This window comes from Phyllopteryx taeniolatus, chromosome 10 (genome assembly GCF_024500385.1).
Source record: "Phyllopteryx taeniolatus isolate TA_2022b chromosome 10, UOR_Ptae_1.2, whole genome shotgun sequence".
Taxonomy (NCBI): domain Eukaryota; kingdom Metazoa; phylum Chordata; class Actinopteri; order Syngnathiformes; family Syngnathidae; genus Phyllopteryx; species Phyllopteryx taeniolatus.
In genome coordinates, this window is record NC_084511.1 from 26,141,245 (window position 1) to 26,162,885 (window position 21,641).

Genomic DNA, 21,641 nt, shown 5'->3' on the forward strand with positions numbered 1-21,641 from the left:
TTCCCCAATTCAAACCATTCCACTTACTACATGTTTTCCACATTCCCCACATTCTGCACTAGTCCTTGTCATCTATCTAGCGGTCATCATTTTGAACCCATGTGCTTATTAGCTTGGAATTGTATGGACGCCGGATTTGATGTCGTGTACGCGACGTCGAATAAACGAAGCATTCTCTTCGCACGAACCCGAAGGACTCTTGGACTTCTGCGGAGGATGTGTTGGTGGAGTGAGTGGGTTTTACAAAGCGATACAGCGCATGAGGACGTGGGCGGTCGTCCGGGGGTTTTGGCTGGACGGCGCCCCCCATAGCTGAGAGGCGAGCTATTTCGTCCCAGGGCAAATCACTCTGTTTAAACAAATGAAGAGTCAATTGCGCGCATGTGTGTGTCATATGCAAAAATGTAATATCGCCGCTACCTGTGGAGCTTTGCCAAATGTCAGCTGCTCAACACTGTGAGCGAGGAGGCAAGAATAGCGCAGGGCCACAGGGGGTCACTGCTGTGCTCAGCCACAGCGAGGTGGCGAACTTGCATATTTTCTGCCAAGCTCTGTCCACACCTTAGGATGAAAAGTGCCCATTTTAACAATTTAGGCTTGCCCATATGTCTAGGAAAGTTACTTTTGCAGGAAAATTCCCATTAAATCAACCTTTGTTACAGCTACTATACTGTATATTTTTGCCTTTTGAAATTTTGTCACAACCGAACTTGGTCGATAACCCAAATACACGACTCAAACACAGAAACAGAAAGGTTCAAATAATAAACAGTTTAATGCGGGGGTGTCAAACTGATTGTCTGACGTTTTGCTTTCACCCAGAGGACCGTTATGAATGTGCACCTCATATTATCATATATACACAACAAATTGATGGATAACTAGTTTTGAAATCAGAGGCCAGTAAAAAACAGTGTTCAACTATTATTCAATTTGTTTTAAAAGTGGGATTGGTAACAAAATGTATCATCGTTACTAAAGGTGAACACAATTTGCGATATCGGTATTTTAGCGTGAGTTGAGTCTTTTAGCTGTACAGATATATTCCAAGTTCTTACGGTCGTTCCAAACAATCAGTGTCTCCACTCCACCAGGGCAATTTCCACCGGCAACAACTCACAATTCCCAACATTGTAGTAAACATCGTATTATATTGGAGTTGAACTGAATTGTATCTGACTCATAGGGAATCATGTCATATTGTATTTGGAGTGAATTCCATTGTGCATTAAAGTGGTCTCGCATTATCATCAGAGTGAATCATTTCAAATAATTGTAGTGAATCGTATCTAGTTGAAGAGAATCGTTTTGTTTGAGCGTGTGCGTTTGTGTTTTCCATTGCTATTTTCAGCAGGCATTCAGCTGTGGCTGTTGATTATTGACCTGTTGCATAATGCATCTTGTTCTTCATAACACCTCCCCAGCTAGCCAGCCTAGAATTTTCTGTGCAGGAACAAGAACAAGTGTTGCAGAAATCAAATATTTATGGCAGCTTCTTCCACATTCATGCATCCATCACACTGGTGGAGATGTTGCAACCTGACTTTTCCAGCTGCAGTAAATACACCACTCCCTCTTTTTGCGAGTTATTTTCTGCTGACGTGTGACTTGTCTGTTTTTCCCTTTGTGGGGAATAATCAGATGCGCTGTGGCAAAAATGGCATCCTGTTGAGTTGTTTGGATGATCGTCGCCCCGGCGTTCACTCCCTGACTTCACTGGAAAATGGCGGCTGAAGGGACGGGGGAAATACATGAGGAGGTCCAAGACTGTGTTCATATATATGCATTAAAATGTACTAAATTAAAATAGATTTAGGGGTGGGGGACTAACCCCGATAACTATATACTAACAATTATAATGGCCATCAATTATCTGCGAATTCTCGGTATCTGCGGTCCGGCCCAGGCATCTCATTATCAAAAATGGTCTTTGTAGGATTTGGCGTTTATAGCGCCACCTGTTGCTTTAGAATTAGAGTCACCAAGCCTGCTAATGCAATTTGACTTCAGTTTCCTAATGATATTGTTATAACAGTACAGATAGCCGGCCAGGTCTACTGTATGTAGCGTAGCATAGCAGCAGGACCTTGTTTACTCCGATAAATCGAGAAAATTGCTGCATGTCTCCTGGCATGGTTTATTTTAACTCCGATTTGTCTTCATCCCGCAGGATGGAATCCCCGAGAGCTTAAACATGAAGGGTAAGTTTCCAATTTGTGATTCTCTCATTCATTTTCCAGCCTGAACAACAAATGACAAGTGAAGGTGCTCGTAGGCATGACGTAATAAAAAGTACTGTACTTTTTGATTACTTCCCACCACTGCCGGTCTCTCTGTGCTCTCGCTACGGAATCAGGTTATCGAGCTAACTTGGACGCACTAGTAGTCGTCTTTATGTTGGCGTAGCAGCCAATTAAAGAATCCAATTTAGCAGAAGCGTCCACTGTCCTCTGTCCTGATGCCAAAGCTCTCTTTAATGAACAGAAAATTATATAAGCACATATGCAATATGTATGTGGCGCTTTAATTAGCCGGTGAAGCCTCCCATAGGAAATCATATAAATTCTTTCATCCAAAAGCTCGTAAAACCTTTATTAATTAAATATACAGGCATGTTTTAAGTAGTTAAGGACTGTATAAGAGCACTAAGTACAAATGAAATACAGTAAAACTACTCACCCTTTGAAGAGCTGCCAATGCAAGCAAATAAAAGTCAAATAAAGTAAAACTACTCCGGTTTGGAGACATCCAACAGTCATGTAAAGGTAGAACGGACAGGCAAAGCAATACTGTCACCTAGTGTTACTTTATAGGTATTGCTGGTCAAAACTTCAAATTGTTTTTTTTATTATTATTTTTTTTTTATGATTTGACATAGGCGACATGGTAGCCGACTGGTTAGCACGTCTGCCGCATAGGCCTGGGGACTGGCATTCAAATCCCCGCCTCGCCTGTGTGGAGTTTGCATGTTCTCCCCGTGCCTGCGTGGCTTTTCTCCGGGCACTCCGGTTTCCTCCCACATCCCAAAAACATGCAGGGTAGGTTCATTGAAGACTTTAAATTGCCTGTAGGTGTGAATGTGTGCGCGAATGGCTGTTTGTTTACGTCTGCCCTGCGATTGGCTGGTCGACCAGTTCAGGGTGTACCGCGCCTTTCGCCCAAAGTTAGCTGGGATAGGCTCTAGCACGCCCGTGACCCTAGTGAGGGTAAGCGGTAAGGAAGATGAATTAATAAGAATTTTTTTTTTTACATACATCTCTATCATCTCAGGTGCAAAATGGTCAGAATTAGCAAGAAGTGGTTGTCTTATTTTTCCACTTAAGAATTCCTGTTTTGTTCATATTAACAGTGTTAGCTTCTTTTTACACTTAAAACGAAGAGTTTTCCTGCTTTACGTCAACTCATTCACTGCATTCACTGTACGTTTATATTTGCCTACTGGACTCGAACCCTTCACTGCCGCGGATGAATATATTCGTCAAGTACGTTTGTAAACCACTGTAATGTCTAGCAGATCCCTGTAGATGAGGGGGGGGCGTTGCATGGCTTTGGATTCGAGATTTACACTGCTATTCGAGTCAAATACAAATTACGGCGTGATTCTCGGCTTGTCACTTCCGTTATTAATGAGAGAAATGCCAACACGTTGGAAGTTGAACAAGTTTAGGCACCTCACATTCAAACAGCGTACAGGATGTAAGTTTATGGTATAAACGGAGTATGTGTCGCGGTAGCTGGTTGAAAGTGTGTGACATGATCGTGAGAAAAGAGTGGAGTGAATGATGAACGCCATGTATCAAAGCCTGTGCCGCCGTAATCTGTCGTGATTGACTCATTTTTACACTTATTAGTTAAGTTGAATTATGTCGTCTTCTCTCCTCATTACTTGCTAATGTAGGACGAGCCCTTTGGTCAGATGATCACATGATGGAGTTTTCTCTTTAGCCGATTGCCAATTGATCACTTTGAAAAATAAACAACCCTTCCTCAAGCAGGCTGTCTAAAAAAATGACAACAAAAAAAAAATTGGGGAAAATGTCCTCAAACAAGAGCAAGAATCTCCTTCCAGACTGGACGTCACCTCGCCAAGGTCGCAGCGGTAATTTTGGATGCTGCATTAGCATAACGTGCCCAGAGGAGAGGTCTCACTCTGGCCTGTTTTTGGCAACTAGTTTGCAGCCCCGGCGTTGACGAGGACAGGGAGGAGGAGGAGGAAGAGGAAGTCATAAATAATTCAGGCATCACCTCGCACACACATGCCGCCTTCAGATGATTACACGAGGTCAATTGAGCCTTAATGTCTCTCTTTTTACCCGAAGCGTCCACCTCTGAGGCAGGATTTCACAGCAAAGTCAGACAATAGAATTCACGCTGACAACAACAACAACAAAAAACATCTGAACAAAGGGCAAAGATCCTAACCAAGGCTTTGTATGGATGGATAAATGCCCAACTCAAAGAAATGCAACTATTTCCCCCTTCAGTCAAATAATAACAGACTGTGACTGTAAATAGCTTTATCAGCAGTTGTAAATCTGTAAAGCTGAATATACAAAAAGAAAGAAAAATCTAATAAAATGCTGCTTAACATCTACCCTTTGGTGATTGACACAATGTAGCAAAGGTGGCATCTGTAAAGCAGAAAAAGGAAAATCATTTAAAAAATGCTGGTGCATTTCCACCCTTCTGTAAGTGACAATATAACGGAGGTGGCATCTGTAAAGCTGGAAACAAAAGAGTGTCATTATCCACAGTGGAAAGAAGTGCTGCACTGACATTGGTTAAAAGGCTACTCTGCCAGGAAGAACCCGTCACTCCAAAAGAAAACTAAAAAAGCTAGATTACACTTTATAAATGCACACAAGGACAAAGACCGTCATTTTTACAGACATGTCCTGTGGTCTGACAAAACTAAAATTGAACTCTTTGGCCTCAATGAGCACCATTACGTTTGGAGGAAAAAGAGGGAAGCTTGCAAGCCTGACAACATCATCCCAACTGTGAAATATGGGGGTGGCAACATCATGTTGCGGGGTTGCTTTTCTACAGGAGGGACTGGTGCATTTCACAAAATAGATAGCATCATGAGGGAAACAACATTATGTGGAAATACTGAAGCAACATCTCAAGGCATCAGCCAGGAAGTTAAAGCTTGGGAGAAGCAGACTCCCAAACTGCATACGAAGTGGCTCAAGATTACAAAGTCAATGTTTTGGAGTGGCCATCGCAAAACCCCAGTGAAAATTGATCGGCAGACCTGAAAAGGCATGTGCAAGCAAGGCGGCCTACAAACTTGGTTCAGGTGCACCGGTTCTGTCAGGAGGAATCGGCCAAAATGGTGTTGTTGTTGTTGTGAGAAGCTTGTGGAAGGATATACAAAATGTTTGACCCAAGTCATACAGTTTAAAGGTAATGCTACCAAATACTAATGAAATGTATGTTAAAAAAAAGCAAAAACAAAAACTCATTATTCTGGCATATAGAAAATACAAAGAATTTTAGAACTCCTAATTGACCTAAAACAGGAAATGTTTAGTCTGTTTTCATCCCAGACAGTGAGGGGAAAAAAAGTGTATGTTTTTTTAATATCTGGTTCCAACTGTAAGTGCAACCTCTTGGTGCTTTTATGTAATACAGCCAGTTTGTGCGCAATACAAATGAGATGCTTCTACTTTTTTTGTCGTGCACAAAGACAAAAAAGGCTTGGCTGACACACAAAAGCCGAAACAAATGACAGCCGTTTGCCAGCAGGCTCGCTAATTGGGAGTTCCCGCACCGAGAGCTCGTCACGAAGGCCTGACTCATTAGTTTACAGGCAATATTTCGCTTGGCAGACCACCCAAAGGCTGGCTCTCTGTCCACCGTCACACCAACCGAGCCACACTGGCCTGCTGTGATGTCATAGTATTGCTGATTTAAATAACCCCGCCCCCACTGCAAAGCTCTCCGTCCATGTGTTGGCAGCTACCTGAGTCACCGTTTCCAAACGGCACAGAAACACTATCATGTCCAAGTGACAAAGTTAACTCAGCTCAACTCATTTGGATTTTGAGAACAATAAAAACAAAGCATTGTACACAATACCAAAAAAACGAACATAAAATTGAAGACACCTGCACATGACATGAACTCCCAAGACTAGAATAGGAGCTATGCGCTCCCTCTGCTGTGTTCCAGTTAAGAGGGGCTGACTCCAAAGTCAAGTGCAATACAGCAATCTAGCGTAAATCTGATGAAGGCGTTGATGACTGTTTCAAAGTGATACTGTGTAAGAAAAGACTTCAGCTCAAAACCGTCTGATTTGAGCAGAGCTGTTGAGAGAGCCCCATCTGCATATTTGGACTGAAACATGGGAAATACATGGGCATTGCTGTAATTTCTGAAAAAAAAATGCCATCATACATCTGCTTTAATATGACAACATCCATCTGTCAAAGTGAAATTGGAAAGATGTAATCAACACCTTTTCAGCGGCGCACTCGAAAGCTTCTGTGTTGCCGCGTTGAGTTTAAGTAGCAATTTTGAAATGAAAACGAAACCGCAATTACGCGTGACAAAGCCGCCGCCGCGTAATTGGAGATAGCACTCGGTGAATCGGGAAGCGTTTGCCGCCGTGATCTTGGCCCGGGAGCCAATCGATGTGACTAATATGTTCAAAGACCCGCCTTAATGGCGTCTGAACGTGGCCTCCCGTGACACATCCTCCGATGACATCTTGTTTGCTCGCCGAGTCGACTTGTTCGTTCGTGCGCCTCTCATATGGTAGCCTCCCTCCCTCCCTTAACACTTTCATTTGGAAGCTTGCACAGCGTCAGTAGGCAGAGGTTGAGTCATCTAACCCAACACATTTTTAATTTATTTTTAATTTTTCATGCATTTTTTTAAAATGGTTTTTAGTTCTCACCTAGTATTTTGAGTGTATTGATTTAGTTTTTTTCTACATTTTGTCTCATATTTTATCCCCTTATAATTTTATGAAATATTTTAGCATTTTTTTAGCATCTATTTTATGTGTAGTATTTTTCAATTTTCCTGGCTCGTATTTTATTTGTGTTTTTTTGTTGTATTTTTTGTTGAATATGCCTATTTTTTCTTCGACTGTTTTGTGTTTCGTATTTTTGCCATTGTCTGATATTGTTTTTAGTAGTATTTGTTTTAGTGTCGACTATTTTTGTATTTTTGCCCAATATTGTTTTAAATGATGTAATATTTATGTATTTTCTAACATTGGATTCGAGTACTTTGCTTGAAATTGTGTAGTGTTTTAAAAAAAATAGAATTGTATTTTTTGTATCTAATATTGTCTTGTCTAATATTCTTGTTTATTTTTTTCCAATTTTCCCTGCATTTTATGTTCGTTTTTAATTTGTTTCCACTACTTAGTAATATCTCATATTTTTGCATTTTCTATTTAATATTTTAGCTTTTTTTCATCTGTATTTTTTAGTATTTTTGTATTTTCTTGTCTAATATTCTCATACCTTTGTCAAATGTCAAATATATATATATTTTTAATTATTTAATGTCGTAGGATTTTCTATTTGTGTCTAATATTTGTCTATGAATATATTTGCATTTCCCCCCAATATTTTTTAAGTATGTTTTTCAAATAACCATTTATTTTGTTGTCCAGTTGCTTTGTATTATTCATATATTTAATTTTTGGAATTTTTTTCACGTGTGCTATTTTTTGGTATTGTCCAACATCATTCCACCCATTTCCATTTCCATTCATTTGTGCTGTGTGCGAGCAGATCCGTATATAAGCAGAGGTTGAATCATTCAAAGTGAAACATGGCGACCCCTCCCCCCCGCTTGGGTACGGGTTGCACCTTTAAATAAGCGCAGCCATCTGCGCTACTCCCTGTGGTTCTGTCACCGACCGCTTCTCCGTTTCCAAACAGCAAGTCAGTCGGCATCGCGACACAATGACAGCTTTAGTGACCCGCGACGGACTCTGGAGCAGTGATGTTTTTATACGGGGGGGGGGGAAATACATACATACCAGGAAAACTAAATCTCACTCTCTTTTTGTAACACCATTTCAAGACAAAGAAGGAGAAAAGTGATTGTTTGCCTCCATAGTTTTCTTTTTTATCAAGTATACTTGAATTTTATTTCTTATAGATTTTTGTAATGTAGTAGTGTTTTTAATCAAAAGGTTTGTTATTCTACTATTTTGTATTTTTCATCTAATATTTCTATTTCCAAATATTTTTCTTTTCATTTTTCTCTAATCGTTTTGTCTAATATTCTTGATTTTCTTGATATCTTTCTGTATTTTCCTAATATAATTTATAAGAGCATTTTTCATCTAATACTTTTGCCTTTTTTGGGTAATATTTTTTATCTAATATGTTTTATACCTTTTTCCAAATTCATGAATTTTTCATTTAATCGGTTTGCTACATTTCTGTATATCATGAATTAATTTCTTGTTTAATATTTTTGTCTTCTTTATTTCCAATATTTGTTATTTTTTAAACGTGTAATTTCAATATAATACTTTTTAATTTTTTCTCATAATTTTGTAATTTTGTCTTTCAACTTTGCGTTTTTTCTAATGTTTGTGTATTTTTCATCATTCTTATCATTTAATATTTTTTCTCATATTTTGGAATTTTTTACAAAAGTATTTTTTTTCCTAATTTTTATGTAATTTCTAATATTCAAATTCTAATATATATATATATATATATATATATATATATATATATATAGTAAACAGAGTATGGGAAAAAATATATATATTTAACACAAAGAGATGAAAAAGCGATATTAGAAATTACATGAATATTAGGAAAAAAAATACTTTTGTAAAACATTCCAAAATATTGAGGTTTGTTTGTCCTGCAGTTTCAATCGGTTGAATTATTTGCTATGGCTTTAATAGAACAAAGCATATTTGTATAAGACTGCACACATTTGCGCGGGATAATCTCCTCAAACAATTTTTGGGGACACAAGGGCAATTAGTCTAATTAGAACAATAAACAACAGTTGAAACAGATGAGTGCGTCCCATTTTCATTTATGGTCTACAGCATACATAAATAAATATGATTTTTTGGCATGAACGGAAAACCTCCCGGGAGGAACAAAAAGTAACACTTAACCATACGAATCCGACGTTTATTCGAGGCGAGGTGTTTTCTTGTTTTTTATAAGGCCTGACGACACACCGTCTGACTCCACTTCTGACTCAAAAAATTTGTTTAGTTGCATGTAAAATTACAAATCCATATTTAAAAATAATGGATCCCCATTTCTGACAAAGAAGTTCAGTTGTATAAAAATAAGAAGCCATTTTAAAAATTGACCCAGTGATTTATTGCACGTAAAAATTAAGAGCCATATATATTTTTTAATGGATCCCCACTTCTGATGTCACTTTTGACAAAAAAAAAAAAAAGTAGTTTACTTAGACACAAAAAATAAAAGGCCATCTTAAAAAAAGAAATCCCAACTTCTGATTACAAAAATAATTTTTTAATTGGGCATTAAAATATGAAAGCCATATATATTTTTTAAATTAGTCACACTTGTGATACAACTTCTGACCAAAAAAAGTGGTTTTATTGGGCCTAAAAAAAAAAAAAAAGTATCTTGGCCATAAAAAAGAAAGCAAAATTAAACCCAATTTCTGTGAATTTTGATTTAAAATATAAAACTAGTCTGCAAAGGTTTGGGTTCACTTACTTTCGACAACAATTTGCATCTTTACTGTGTGAAACGGTTTACAAATCCAACAACTAATTCGCACCAAAGAGAAAGTTCGGTGTTTTCTCACATTGAACTCAACGGAGAGTTGACTTTTTTTTGTCCTGGGTTGAAAAAAAAAAAAAAAAAAAAAAAAATCAATCAAATAAAAATTCCGAATCTGTGAGTTGGAAGTCATGAATGTTTCAAAGCCGAGCGAGTTAGCGGCGTTTCTCCGAAGGGACGGAGAAAGCTCTTACGCCTCAAATAGCTTCTCATAAAAACTTCACGACTTGTTTATGCCAGCAGGAGCTCAAGTGTTGTCACTGGTGCAGCAATTAGGAGGGCGGGACTGCGTGAAGGGGTTTGCGTTTTCAGCCTCAGCTTGATATTTGTCTTCGCCCCAGTCAAAAAAAAGCCCACATTTCCATCTTTTCTTTGTCGGCAAAGTGGCGGCACGTAGATTCTGTCGAGGCAGGGGAGGGGGGAAAAAAAACCAAAAAACCACGGCCTGTGGCGTCTTTAATGAAAGTCGCGCATACATTAGCGCATCTTTGCATGACAACAGATGCGCTAAAAATACACCCCGGCTGAGACCTGCAAAGTGTCATTGTCACGATATTCTCTGTTCTCCTGCATGTCTTATTAAAGGCGTGTCGGTAAACAGCCAAAGAAAACGGGTTTTCTCCACTGGCCGGCAGGTGTGTCCGTCAAATGCCAGCTTCCTCTTCAGACCGCGCCTCCACCATTCACTTTACCGCTTTTTCAAAGCGACTGCAGTTTACTGATATTACCTAACGGGTGAAATAGTTTTTGTATTATTGTTACTACTGTATTTTGCAAACAGACGAATAAGGCACACACCATGGAAGAAGACGTCAGACCTACCATTAAACAGCGCTTCCGTTTGAAATTGTAATGTTCGATTCATGACCAAATTTGCTTTGTAAAAACAGAACCGCAACAAATAAAAACTACTTTGGTTGCACTTTCCCATAAAAAAAAGATGTAAGCTGCTGTTATAAATGATGAAGTATTTATTTTGATACAGTACAGTATATCCATGCTGTGCCACAATTCTTCCAGACAGCATTCATCTGCTCAATACAACAATTCCCCATTGTCCAACGACAAAATGTAACCTCGGAATTTGCACCAAAAAGTAATCTTCTTGGCCCAGCTACCAAACACACCAACAACAAAAAAAAACAACCAAAAAATAATACCCTTATGGTGGTGACAAAATTGGGGCATTATGATCTTAAATGAATACTTTAGCTCTCTTCTATTGGATCTCATGGGGTAATCTTGAGGCACACTACAGAACGTGTCACGGAGAAACAAACATCTTCTCCCTGATGTTTTCCGACGAGCAGACGGTCGTGCGAGCGTCCCGGTGACAAATGAGGGCGCCCTTCGACGACCCCGCCGGTGGCACAGGATGCTCGCCCCTGCCGCCTCGCACAAATTCGCAGAATAATCAGTACGCCGGAGAGCCGCCGGGAATTAATAAAGTGGCAAATTGACTGTCTCCATTCAGGTCACAGCATGCTTGTTTGTGTGTGTGTGTGTGTGTGTGTGTGTGTGTGTGTGTGTGTGTGGAAGGAAGACGTCAGAGGTTCTAAATCGGTTTGCGTACACCAACATGCACGCACCGGAGGTGCGGCCTGCCATGTTAGCGAGCGCAGCTAGCTATTTTTCCAATGTGAAATCATGGAAAGTCAGTTGATTTATTTCATTATCCCTTCCAGCGTGTTTGAATCTTTGGTACACCAAAAACTTTGACGGGTCATGAATGTTGGATCATCCCAAAACAAATCAATGAATGAGTACCAACTGAAAATGAATCCACGACAACGTGACTAACTGTTCAGTCAATATTTAGTTTCACCCGGTTGGTCTTGACTTGGACTTGATCTTAGCTCCTCAAGGTCTTCATCCTGACCTGGTTTAAATGCCTCAAAATCTTGGTCATGACTCGACCTCGACCCATCCAAGTCTTGGCCTTGACTCGGTCTGAACGCCTCAAAGTCTTGGGCCTCTATTTTTGTGACTGGCGTAAATCCAGTAACTTAACCAAAATCGCATTGGACCAGCGGTCTACCTTGTGCTAGTATTTAGACGTCGTCTGAGCAGGCATACATTTAGAGCACCAAATTGTCACTTTGCATTTCTCCATTTCCAAGGACGGTCCCTGTACTGTGCCGGAATGCCCAGCGGGGCACAGACTGGTCTGCCAAATTGGCAAACGTGCACAAAAATCAGGATACGTCGGGATTTGCGCCATCAATAAAAATAGAGCCCTTGGTCTTAACTCGGTCTACAGGCCCATCTTATTGAAAAACTTTGGTAAATTGTTGTAAAGAATGCTATTGATTTTGAACATCCAACCAAAGTGTTAGCTGAAGTCAATAGTAAAATTGCATTTGTTTACCAGGTGTCAACTTTTCAAGCAAGAACCCTATTTATTACGATTTGACATCCAAGTTCACGTTCTGGTCTTATTTTGGAGAACATTTTCTTTTTGGTGGAATCACAAACGACGCACATTTGCTGAAATATTAAAGCGTCATGAAAGCGAAGGCTTTTACTTTCCAAAGTGGCAAACACAATGTTAAATAATTCATGACATTTCGTGCGGGGCTTCGATTTGTGTTTCGCCATCCAAGCCTGACTTATTTGGAATTTACCGGCTAAACTAAAGTACATCTGGCGTAGGAAAAAGAAGTGGGATTGCCTTCAGACAGATTTGTGTCTTCTCTTATCTGTGATCATAAAGGCAACAAATCTGTGTGATTTTAGTCCCTACCACTGAGGAGTCTTTGTCGTGTGATTCAACAGCATAAATGGCAGATGTGGGAAAACACAAAAGAGCTTGCGTTATTGATGAGGGGAGTGAGGGATTCCCTAAGGATGACAGAATTGGACCAGGCCAAGAACAGCCGCTTTAACCATGTTTTTTCTGGCTTCACATTAGGTCACCAGTCAGCCTGTCACTCATGTTGTTGTTGTTGTTGTTGTTGTTGTTGGAGTTGTGACAATTTACGACTGTTCGAACCTTCCAAGCGGAGTGACTGGTATTGGAGGAAATACTCAACAAAGTCTTCATTCAAACAAATGAACACATATGAAAATACTGTCTGCTCCTCAAATGATTCCTCTTGACTCCGTCTCAACCCCTCAAAGTCTTGCACTCGATCTCGGCTCCTTTAAAGTTTTGCTCCTAACTCCAAGTTGTGGCATTGAGTTGGTGGGCGGTAGGTAAATTCCCCCCTCATGACCATCTGTCGATATTTTCAAAGGCACAATCTGACCCTCAGCGACGATGCACAAGTCCACGCCTAACTGTTCCTTCCCCTTTGTGTTTTTCCAGGCTTGATGGTCCGCCATAGCGACCCGCATCCATGCCAGCAGAAGTACTGCGGCCTGGGCCGTCGCTGCACCGTCGACCTGCAGACGGGCCGAGGGGAGTGTAACTGCTTGGATCAGTGCAAACCTCACTACAAGCCCGTGTGTGGCTCGGACGGCAAATTTTACCCCAACCACTGTGAGCTGCATCGCGCTTCCTGCTCGGAAGGGCGCAGGATTACCATCGTTCACGGCGAGGAGTGTTTCTACAAAGGTAGCAGCTTGTGTGACCTTTAGCGAAGGATACGTGGGATTCGGTGGATATCGTATGCAATGAATAGTAACCTTTATGATGTCGATGAGGAGCCAACGTTCTGGTAGCCTTTCGGACTGGATTATACAGGGATTTTCACTAATTCTGGCAATATAGCAACAGGAGGCCTAAATGTCATTGCTTTTAGTGCTCCCCAATGATGTGATTTTGAAACATAAAACTACTGTATTTATTGTATTGTACAATTTGGAATTTGACCCTAATATTCACGGAGCAAATCGGGTCTAAAGTTACAAAAAAAAAAAAAACAACTTAAGAGTTCAAACCATCTGAACATACCCGGGGTCGGACAATTCAAATTAGGCAAAATGTTTTTTTGCGTATATATGCCTTGCGCAAAACCTTGGCGTGATAGGTTACACCAGTCAACATAATGTGTAAAAAAAAAAAATAAATAACACCAAGAAAGTCAACACCATCTCTATCATCACTTGTTATCAAAGTTTGGCTCGGCTGTTTTTTGTTTTTTTGTTTTGTTTTTTACAGGGCTAGAAAAAAATGACGTTTGACCCAGGAACTTGACGAGAAGTTGACTTTTCAATGTAGACCACAAACACACTTTGGAGCGAGAATTGATCAGCAGCCAAATGTCGGCTGCTCTGCTCGTCTGTTTGGCTTCCTCCCAATTGTCGTTACTGGCCTCCCGTCTAATCTTGGGTGCTGCTGCAAGGACGTCCCAATTCTGGCATGGGGATAGAGACAAGTGCAGACTTGCGGCCTTGCTGACTTATGGACTGGATAAAACGGCAACGCTCCAGTAAAGTTGATGATGTGATTTCCCACGCAAGTCAAAGGCTTTTTTATGGCGCTTGCTGAAACAACCCATTACGGGAGGACTCTTAACTGCAGTTAAAGTAGAAAGAGACGAGACATTGCACATGTAATGTTAGATTAGCACAACGGGAAGTGTCTGGATATCAACCAGCGCTAAATGGACGAAGCAGGTGTCGATCAATCCAAAAGCGACGAAGGTACTTGGAGTGAAGGAAATGATAACCTTACACAGGGAAATGTGTCGTATTTGAGCACTGGAGAAAGCAAATTGCTCATTTAAAAAGAAAATGGGAGCCATTTTCAGTCATTCCAATTATTTTTTTTTAAATGAGAGTTTTCGTGTTTTACGAGCAGTCGTTCAAATTAGCCGCCATACTATTTACCATATGCAGTGACAAAAACTCTATAAATTGTCACAATGTAGCATCAGCCATCTGTCGAATGTGGTTCAAATTTGGTAGTAGTCAGATAAAATCTCGAGTGCAAGTTCATCTTTGATGGACCAAAGTGAGCCTAAAAAGTCCATTTTAAAACCAAAGTGGGGAAAATAAGGATAAAATGGCCGCTTCAAACCAACATGGCAGACTTCCCGTGTCTTTTCAGGCAGGGCTTCTTGAGACTTTGTTTTGTGTCTGCTCATGATCGATACGCCTACGTCCCACCGACTCTGACTTTGTGGCGTTACGAAGGTTTCGTGTTTTATGGCGATGCATCAAATTTCGCTGCGATTCTCTTACCACGCACCGTGAGGAAAAGAAAAAAAAATGCGCACAATTTAGTGTCGTCCACCTGTCTAATTTAGTGTTTCGCAAACCTTTTACACCAAGTACCACCTGGAAGGCCTGAGTGTCCATCAAAAAACAGGCATTGGTTTTACACCTTAAGTTTCTTAGAATAAATAATTATTTAATTAAAATGTAGTGCAGAAATGGTAAATAACAGATTCAAAAAAACAATTCTTAAAAGTTAAATGCAAATGTCTCTAATTTAAAAGTTTAAAAAAAAACTGAACTGTGTTTAGGTAGTGATTCTTTCTTAAATAATGTTAAACTGGGTGCAGTGAACCAAAGCAGGAGACTTTCTGTGATTTTAAATTTTTTTTTTCTGGGGGGGGGGGAAATTTGCTTCTTTAGCCTTATTTTGTGTGTGTGTGTGTGTGTGTGTGTGTGTGTGTGTGTGTGGCAGTACTCTTGAGAGAGATTACACCAAATTTGATGTTGCTAAATTGCGCTTGACTGTAGAGTTTCAGTCAAAGTTTTCCACGCCTGCAGCGTAAAAATCTTCTTTCCAATCCAAAATGTCCACAGGCGCCTTGAACCAAACATGATTTTCATATCAGGACGTGCTCGTGCTTCCCACTGCCTCAAACTGCGTCCCATTTACAAACAAAAAATATGACAGTGACCGGATGACGAAATCCTCATCCTTTGCCTTTCTAATAGATAACTCACGGCCGCATTGATTCCCAAAGATAGAAAGCACCAAAACAACACGTTATGCGTAAAGCAAGACATTTGTACTGCGGTGTTTGTATGGGATTTCCATATTTTGGCACTTTACATGGCCTGCAATCTAGGTGCAAGAGCTGGTGTTGCTCCTTTTGGTTTTGCAGCGAGACAGTTACACAAGGCCAAAACAGTTGATTTGAGGTGAGGTGCATATTTGTTCAATTGGGTGATTAATGTGAATTGTCCTTTTTTTTTTTTTTTAGTTTATTATCGTTTATGCACCCAGTTAGACATCTGATGTCAATTTAACAGTTTCCGATGGATTCATTGAATTGTCTTTTTGTTATTCTGGAGAGGACAGCAGACATTTATTTGAGCGGAGCTGTTTCTTTTTTGATGCACCTCGTGATTCGTGATTGAGGCATGAGCCTGTATATGTATACCGTATTTCCTCAAATAGTGGCTGGCGGTGTGTAATATACTCAACTGTAGATGGAGCAGGCATTTGTTCGGTGGGAGGCCTTTATTTTGGAACGATAGTATTCAACAGTGTTTCAATTTATGTCACGTTAAACTGAAAAGAGTGGCGAAACACGAGTTTATTTGAGGTTAAGTGAATCTTTGTTCGAATGGACAATTAAGGTGAGTTGTCCGATGTTTTTGTACCATTCTTGTCTTGAAACGGAACAAAGGAGGTTTACTTGAGGGGAGGCGTTTATTTTAGTTGTTGCATGTAGCGATTTGCGGCGTGATAACTTCACTTTACTGTGAGGTGTTTATTTCCTCAACTGTAGACAGGGCTGGCGTCTGTTAAATGGGAAGGCCTTCATGTAACACATTTGTTTTGCTATTAAACTATTAAGTTATGTCAAGAGACTCTGGCGTTCAGAACAAAAAGTGTGGAGAATAAAAGAGGACGTTATTTGAGGTGAGGCGTCTATTTTTTTCAATGGATGTGAACGGTGTTATTTTTGTGTGTGTCAATTGTATGATTTTGTGCGAAAACAACTAAAACCCCGGCTGAATGCTGCGTATTTGAATCAAACCGAGCGCGTGCTGCACCACCACAACAACAATTATGAAGCGCAGTAATTAGAATCTGGGTACGAAGGTGTTGCTTCAAATTCCCCAGCCTGCGCCACCACCAATAACAAGAACGTCAACAACAAGAAGCAGAGGCCACTGGAGAGCCTCCGCTATAACGAGGTGTCTGTCTGTCCGTCCCTGTGGAGAATTGGGGGGGCAGGGGGGGACGACTTGTGTTGGTGCTTCAACACATTTCAATACAAATGTATATATTAGGGATTGAATAACCCGGCTAAGTCGTAAACTAACTGCCTTGAAACTCCACCGGGACCAAAAAACAACAACCCGTGCTTCACGCAGACATTTACTGCAGACGGACGCAGTGTTGGGCAATAATAAACTTTGCCAGAAACAACAACAGGAGCGTCTGTAAGTGATTTTCAAGTGTGTAATGTAAATATAACATGATAAGTATGAATGAGCTGAATGGGAGTTAGCGTTTTTTTTCATTTTTTCTTTTAGCTAAAATGGTAATCGCTAGCGCGCTAATCCTAATCGCGATTGCTAACCATTAGCATTTATCATTTTGCTGTCTCATATTCTGTGTACCAAATGTATACCATACACTGAGTACCAACATCCATCTATCCATTTTCCGTAGCGCGGGTGTGCTGGAGCCTATTCCAGCTGCTTCTTTAGCCTTTTTTGTGTGTGTGTGTGGCAGTACTCTTGAGAGAGATTACACCAAATTTGATGTTGCTAAATTGCGCTTGACTGTAGCGTTTCAGTCAAAGTTTTCCATCCCTGCAGCGTAAAAATCTTCTTTCCAATCCAAAATGTCCACAGGCGCCTTGAACCAAACATGGTTTTGATATCAGGACGTGCTCGCGCTTCCCACTGCCTCAAACTGCGTCCCATTTACAAAAGAAATATCATAGTGACCAGATGAATAAATCATCATGTTTTAATCCACAACGAGGCAGATGTGCTTTGCCTTTCTAATAGATAACTCGCGGCCGCATTTATTCCCACAGATAGAAAGCACAAAACAACACATTATGCATAAAGCAAGACATTTGTACTGCGGCGTTTGTCTGGGATTTCCATATTTGCAGTCCCCTTCTGGCACTTTACATGGCCTGCAATCTAAAAGACATACATAAATACATAAGGAGAGGCATTAACATACTACATGAGAGTGGAATCACAGATGGAACATTATGTTGAAAGGACGGAGGAGTTTAGCATTTGATTTTTTTATGGGAAAAAAAAATAAATAAAAGGTGCAAGAGCTAATGTTGCTCCTTTTGGTTTTGCAGGTAGACAGTTGCACAAGGCCAAAACAGTTGATTTGAGGTGAGGCATTTATTTTAGTTGCTGCATGTAGCGATTTTCAGCGTGATAAGGGTTAACTTTACTGTGGGACGTTTATTTACTCAACTGCAGACCAAATGTATACCATGCGCTCAGTACCAACATCCATCTATCCATTTCCCTCACACGGGGCGCGGGTGTGCTGCAGCCTCTTCCAGCTGTTTTCAGGCGAGCGGTGGGGTACACCCTGAACTGGTCGCCAGCCAATCGCAGCAGTACCAATTTATGCAGTTTAAGGCCTGAAGTCTATTATTCATAAATGAGAATAAAATGCATGTTATTAGTAAAAAAAAAAAAAAATAATATATATATATATATATATATATATATATATATATGTTTTCAACTATTACGAAAAAAATAAGAGATTTTTAAATATGAAATGTAATTTTTTACAGGTTACTGCCCACGATTTACTTTTAATCTTGAAAAACTAGACAGCACATTGACTAATATGAATCATATATCGTATAAATGAGTGAAAAATTATACACTTTAGTCCCAGTACTCATCTGTCAATGTGCCTTCAAAGACTGCGTATTAATGTTGACTTTTATTTTGTGAGAGCCCTTCGACTTTGTTTCGTTTTGCTTGAATGAATATTTCATGCGAGGTGCATTGATTCGGCATGCCTTTGATATGCACTCGCTCGCAAAAGAAAACACATATACCATTCGGAATCATTTACGCTTTACATTTCAATCTGACAAGCCTGTAATCGTATTTGCTTTTAGTCCGATGCATGTTAGATGATGAGTGCGTGTGTGTGTGTGTGTGATCAATAGACTTATTTATAGCACACTGGGCTTCAGACCTGACCGTATCGATTTGCATGTTCATTACGGGTACGGAATGGGCCCATTATTCCTCGCGCCGAGCCCAAATAATCATATGACAAATTGGCCGATTAAGCGCCTTGGATGTTTGTTCCCTCCCTGAAGCACCGAGTGAGACGTTCATGACGCCGATGCACTGAATTCATTGACATTCATGAGAGAAGATTCCTGCATAGGATGAACATGGACATCAGGTTTTCATTGATTGTTCAGGAAATGTTTGAGTCACATTTTGAACAGTACTGTCATACAAGTGTCAAACTTGAGTTAACCATTTTTGTATGTTTTTTTTTCCCCCCCTTAGGAAGTAATGGAAATGGAACTGAAAACAGTTTCACGGTCATAAACCCTTCATTAAAGACTAAATAAAGTGAATTCAGAGATTTGTTTCTAGATACATTTATATTTTGTACTCTTTCTGAACCACCCTACAGTGCAAAATGTCATCTTTTTTTCCTGAATATTTTAGCAGGCGCCAAGTATGTATTCATTGTGCTAGCGAGAGGAGCTCGGAGGAGGAGCTGCACGCACTCTCTGTCTCTGTGATTTAGCCGACGTGCCTCACTTCTTATTATTCCAGAGTTAATGATTCAGAGTCATTCACTCAGATGGCTTTTCTGGATAAGTAGGGGTGCTGTGATTGCAGCTGCTAGGGCGTCTCACAGTCTCCAAAAGTCTCCAGTGACACAGCAGAAAAAGTTGCAAGATTTGTCACCAGTCACACCAAAATCCTGATGAATATCTGATATTCTAGTTTTGCTGCTTTTGGCTTTGCGTCACAAGGCACGGCCGGCGGATTTAATGTCAGTGTGTATTCAATGTGCTAGCAATAAAAGCTAAGAGGAGGTGCGCATATTTCTGGCTGTGTCATTTCTCTTGAGGTGGAGGATGAGAGCTTTGACTGGGTCACGGCGCCGTGGGCGGATTCTTATATCAAATCTACGAATAAATCCACTCGACACGCTATCGCATCGTTAGACCTTTTTTTCTTCTTCTATACATTTCTTATAATTATCATTCGGACATATTAAAAGCTTCCCACATATCATAGCATGAGTTAAATCTCCACGGAGACCAAGTCGAAAGTCCAAGATGCTTTCATGATTGGTCTACTAGCATTGATAAATAGACTATTGTTTAGTCTGTGATTTATGTAGGGTTGAACATTAAAATTTCAATTAAAGGGAGAGTTTCAAAAAAAAAACAAAAAAAACTTTTTGTCATATGTTAAAACTGTCTATACTGTCCTGACAGTGGAATATTATTAAAATGATGTTTAGAAAAATCATCCCTCATTTTACATTTTTTTAAAATTCTTATCTAACAACTGAGTATGATGCGACAGCAATAACCAATGAGACAGGAGGCATGACCAAATAGCCTGTCAATCTTTTGCTCACATGCACTGGTGTGGTCACGAGCCTGGCTTGGACACACCAGCCTCGTACAAAAGGTCCCTGTTGTAGTTTCTTGGCCGGATTATTTAACTCTGACTAGCAACAACAGTTAAAAGAAGGAATTGACAGTGCTCTACTTCAAATCAAGTGTAAACAGTGTCATAAACAGTACGCGGCTGTATATTGCCGGGCTTGGAAAACCACCGACGCTGATGTACGAACGAACAGTGACGTCACCGTTCTCACCGGCTCGTCAGTTAAGTTGATCACCTCTTATATTTTCAACTGCTTGTACATTAAAAAAATACATCCAACTGGGAATATTTAGTTTTTGGCACAGGCATGCGTTAGTGAGCTTAGGGGCTTTCTTTGGGCAGAGACGTAGTTCATCCATAGCTATCATGTCAACATCATCAAATGATCAAATCGTGTGCGACTTGCATAAAAAGCTACATCAAGCCGTCATCTTCTTTTCTGATATTTTGTTTAACAGTGTGCTCATAAAAGATGCACAACAACGTATGATTCACTCTCCCAAAGCAACAGCATCGATTGCACTGATGACAACACTGGAAGTGGAAAAGAATGGATGGATGGAAAGACAGATGGATAGATAGCGGATAGCTAGCAAGATGGATAGATACACAGTTGGATAGATGGTGTATCCAGGTCAACAGGATGGTAAAATATTGGGAGTCCAGAAGGTGCCTTCATCGGTCTGGCCGGATGAATGGTTGGAAATCGAAATGTTTGCTGATGTATGGAGTCATCTGCCGTATTGGCAGCCAGCTCGGTTACGATGCCCTCCCATTTGGCAACAAAGTCATTTATCTGCAAGCTTGCACTCCAGGAAGGCAGCAAGTTGAGACCCTAAGGACTTGGAACAAAGCAACCCTAAAATGAATGCAATGACCTACATTTCCATCATTAAAATACAAATTACAGATCTATTGCATCAAAACAAAATGGTAAAATGACTTTTCAATTCATGTCTGGCAAAAACATCAGAACAGTAATTAAGCTTATGGTGATGAATGTTTGTCTCAACTGTAGCCACACCAAACCCCAGTTAATGTCATATTTGCTAGTTTAGCAGCTTTGAGTTTATTTTATTTATCCATCTGAACCCTTATGTTGTGTTCTCGTCAAATTTGACCGATTTCAAAGCATTATCTCTAAAAATTGTAGTTCATTTTTTGTCATTTTTACATGACTGTCTCCAAGGACGATGTTGACGCAGATTGAATTGTTAGTTTTATTCAACTTGTGTACTCTTTTCATGTTCACGGTCAAAAATGACGGGGGAGATGGTGAGACAACAATTAGTTTAAAAACTGAGCTCATGTACATCCTCATATGTCAGATGTATATATGTAAATGTTAAATCTAAATATTAAATCTAAATG

The 21,641-nt window shown here is 40.0% G+C and overlaps 1 protein-coding gene across 4 annotated transcripts in view; it reads left to right on the forward strand.

Annotated features, from left to right (window-relative positions):
* The window catches only part of fstl5 (follistatin-like 5), a 102,392-nt gene that overhangs the window by 25,744 nt on the left and 55,007 nt on the right, over window positions 1-21,641 (forward strand). For all 4 annotated transcript variants that reach the window (XM_061786851.1, XM_061786853.1, XM_061786852.1 and 1 more), the window contains 2 exons: window positions 2,171-2,201; window positions 13,072-13,320. In XM_061786851.1, the coding sequence (XP_061642835.1) occupies window positions 2,171-2,201; window positions 13,072-13,320 (280 nt within the window). The remainder of the gene's footprint in view (window positions 1-2,170; window positions 2,202-13,071; window positions 13,321-21,641) is intronic.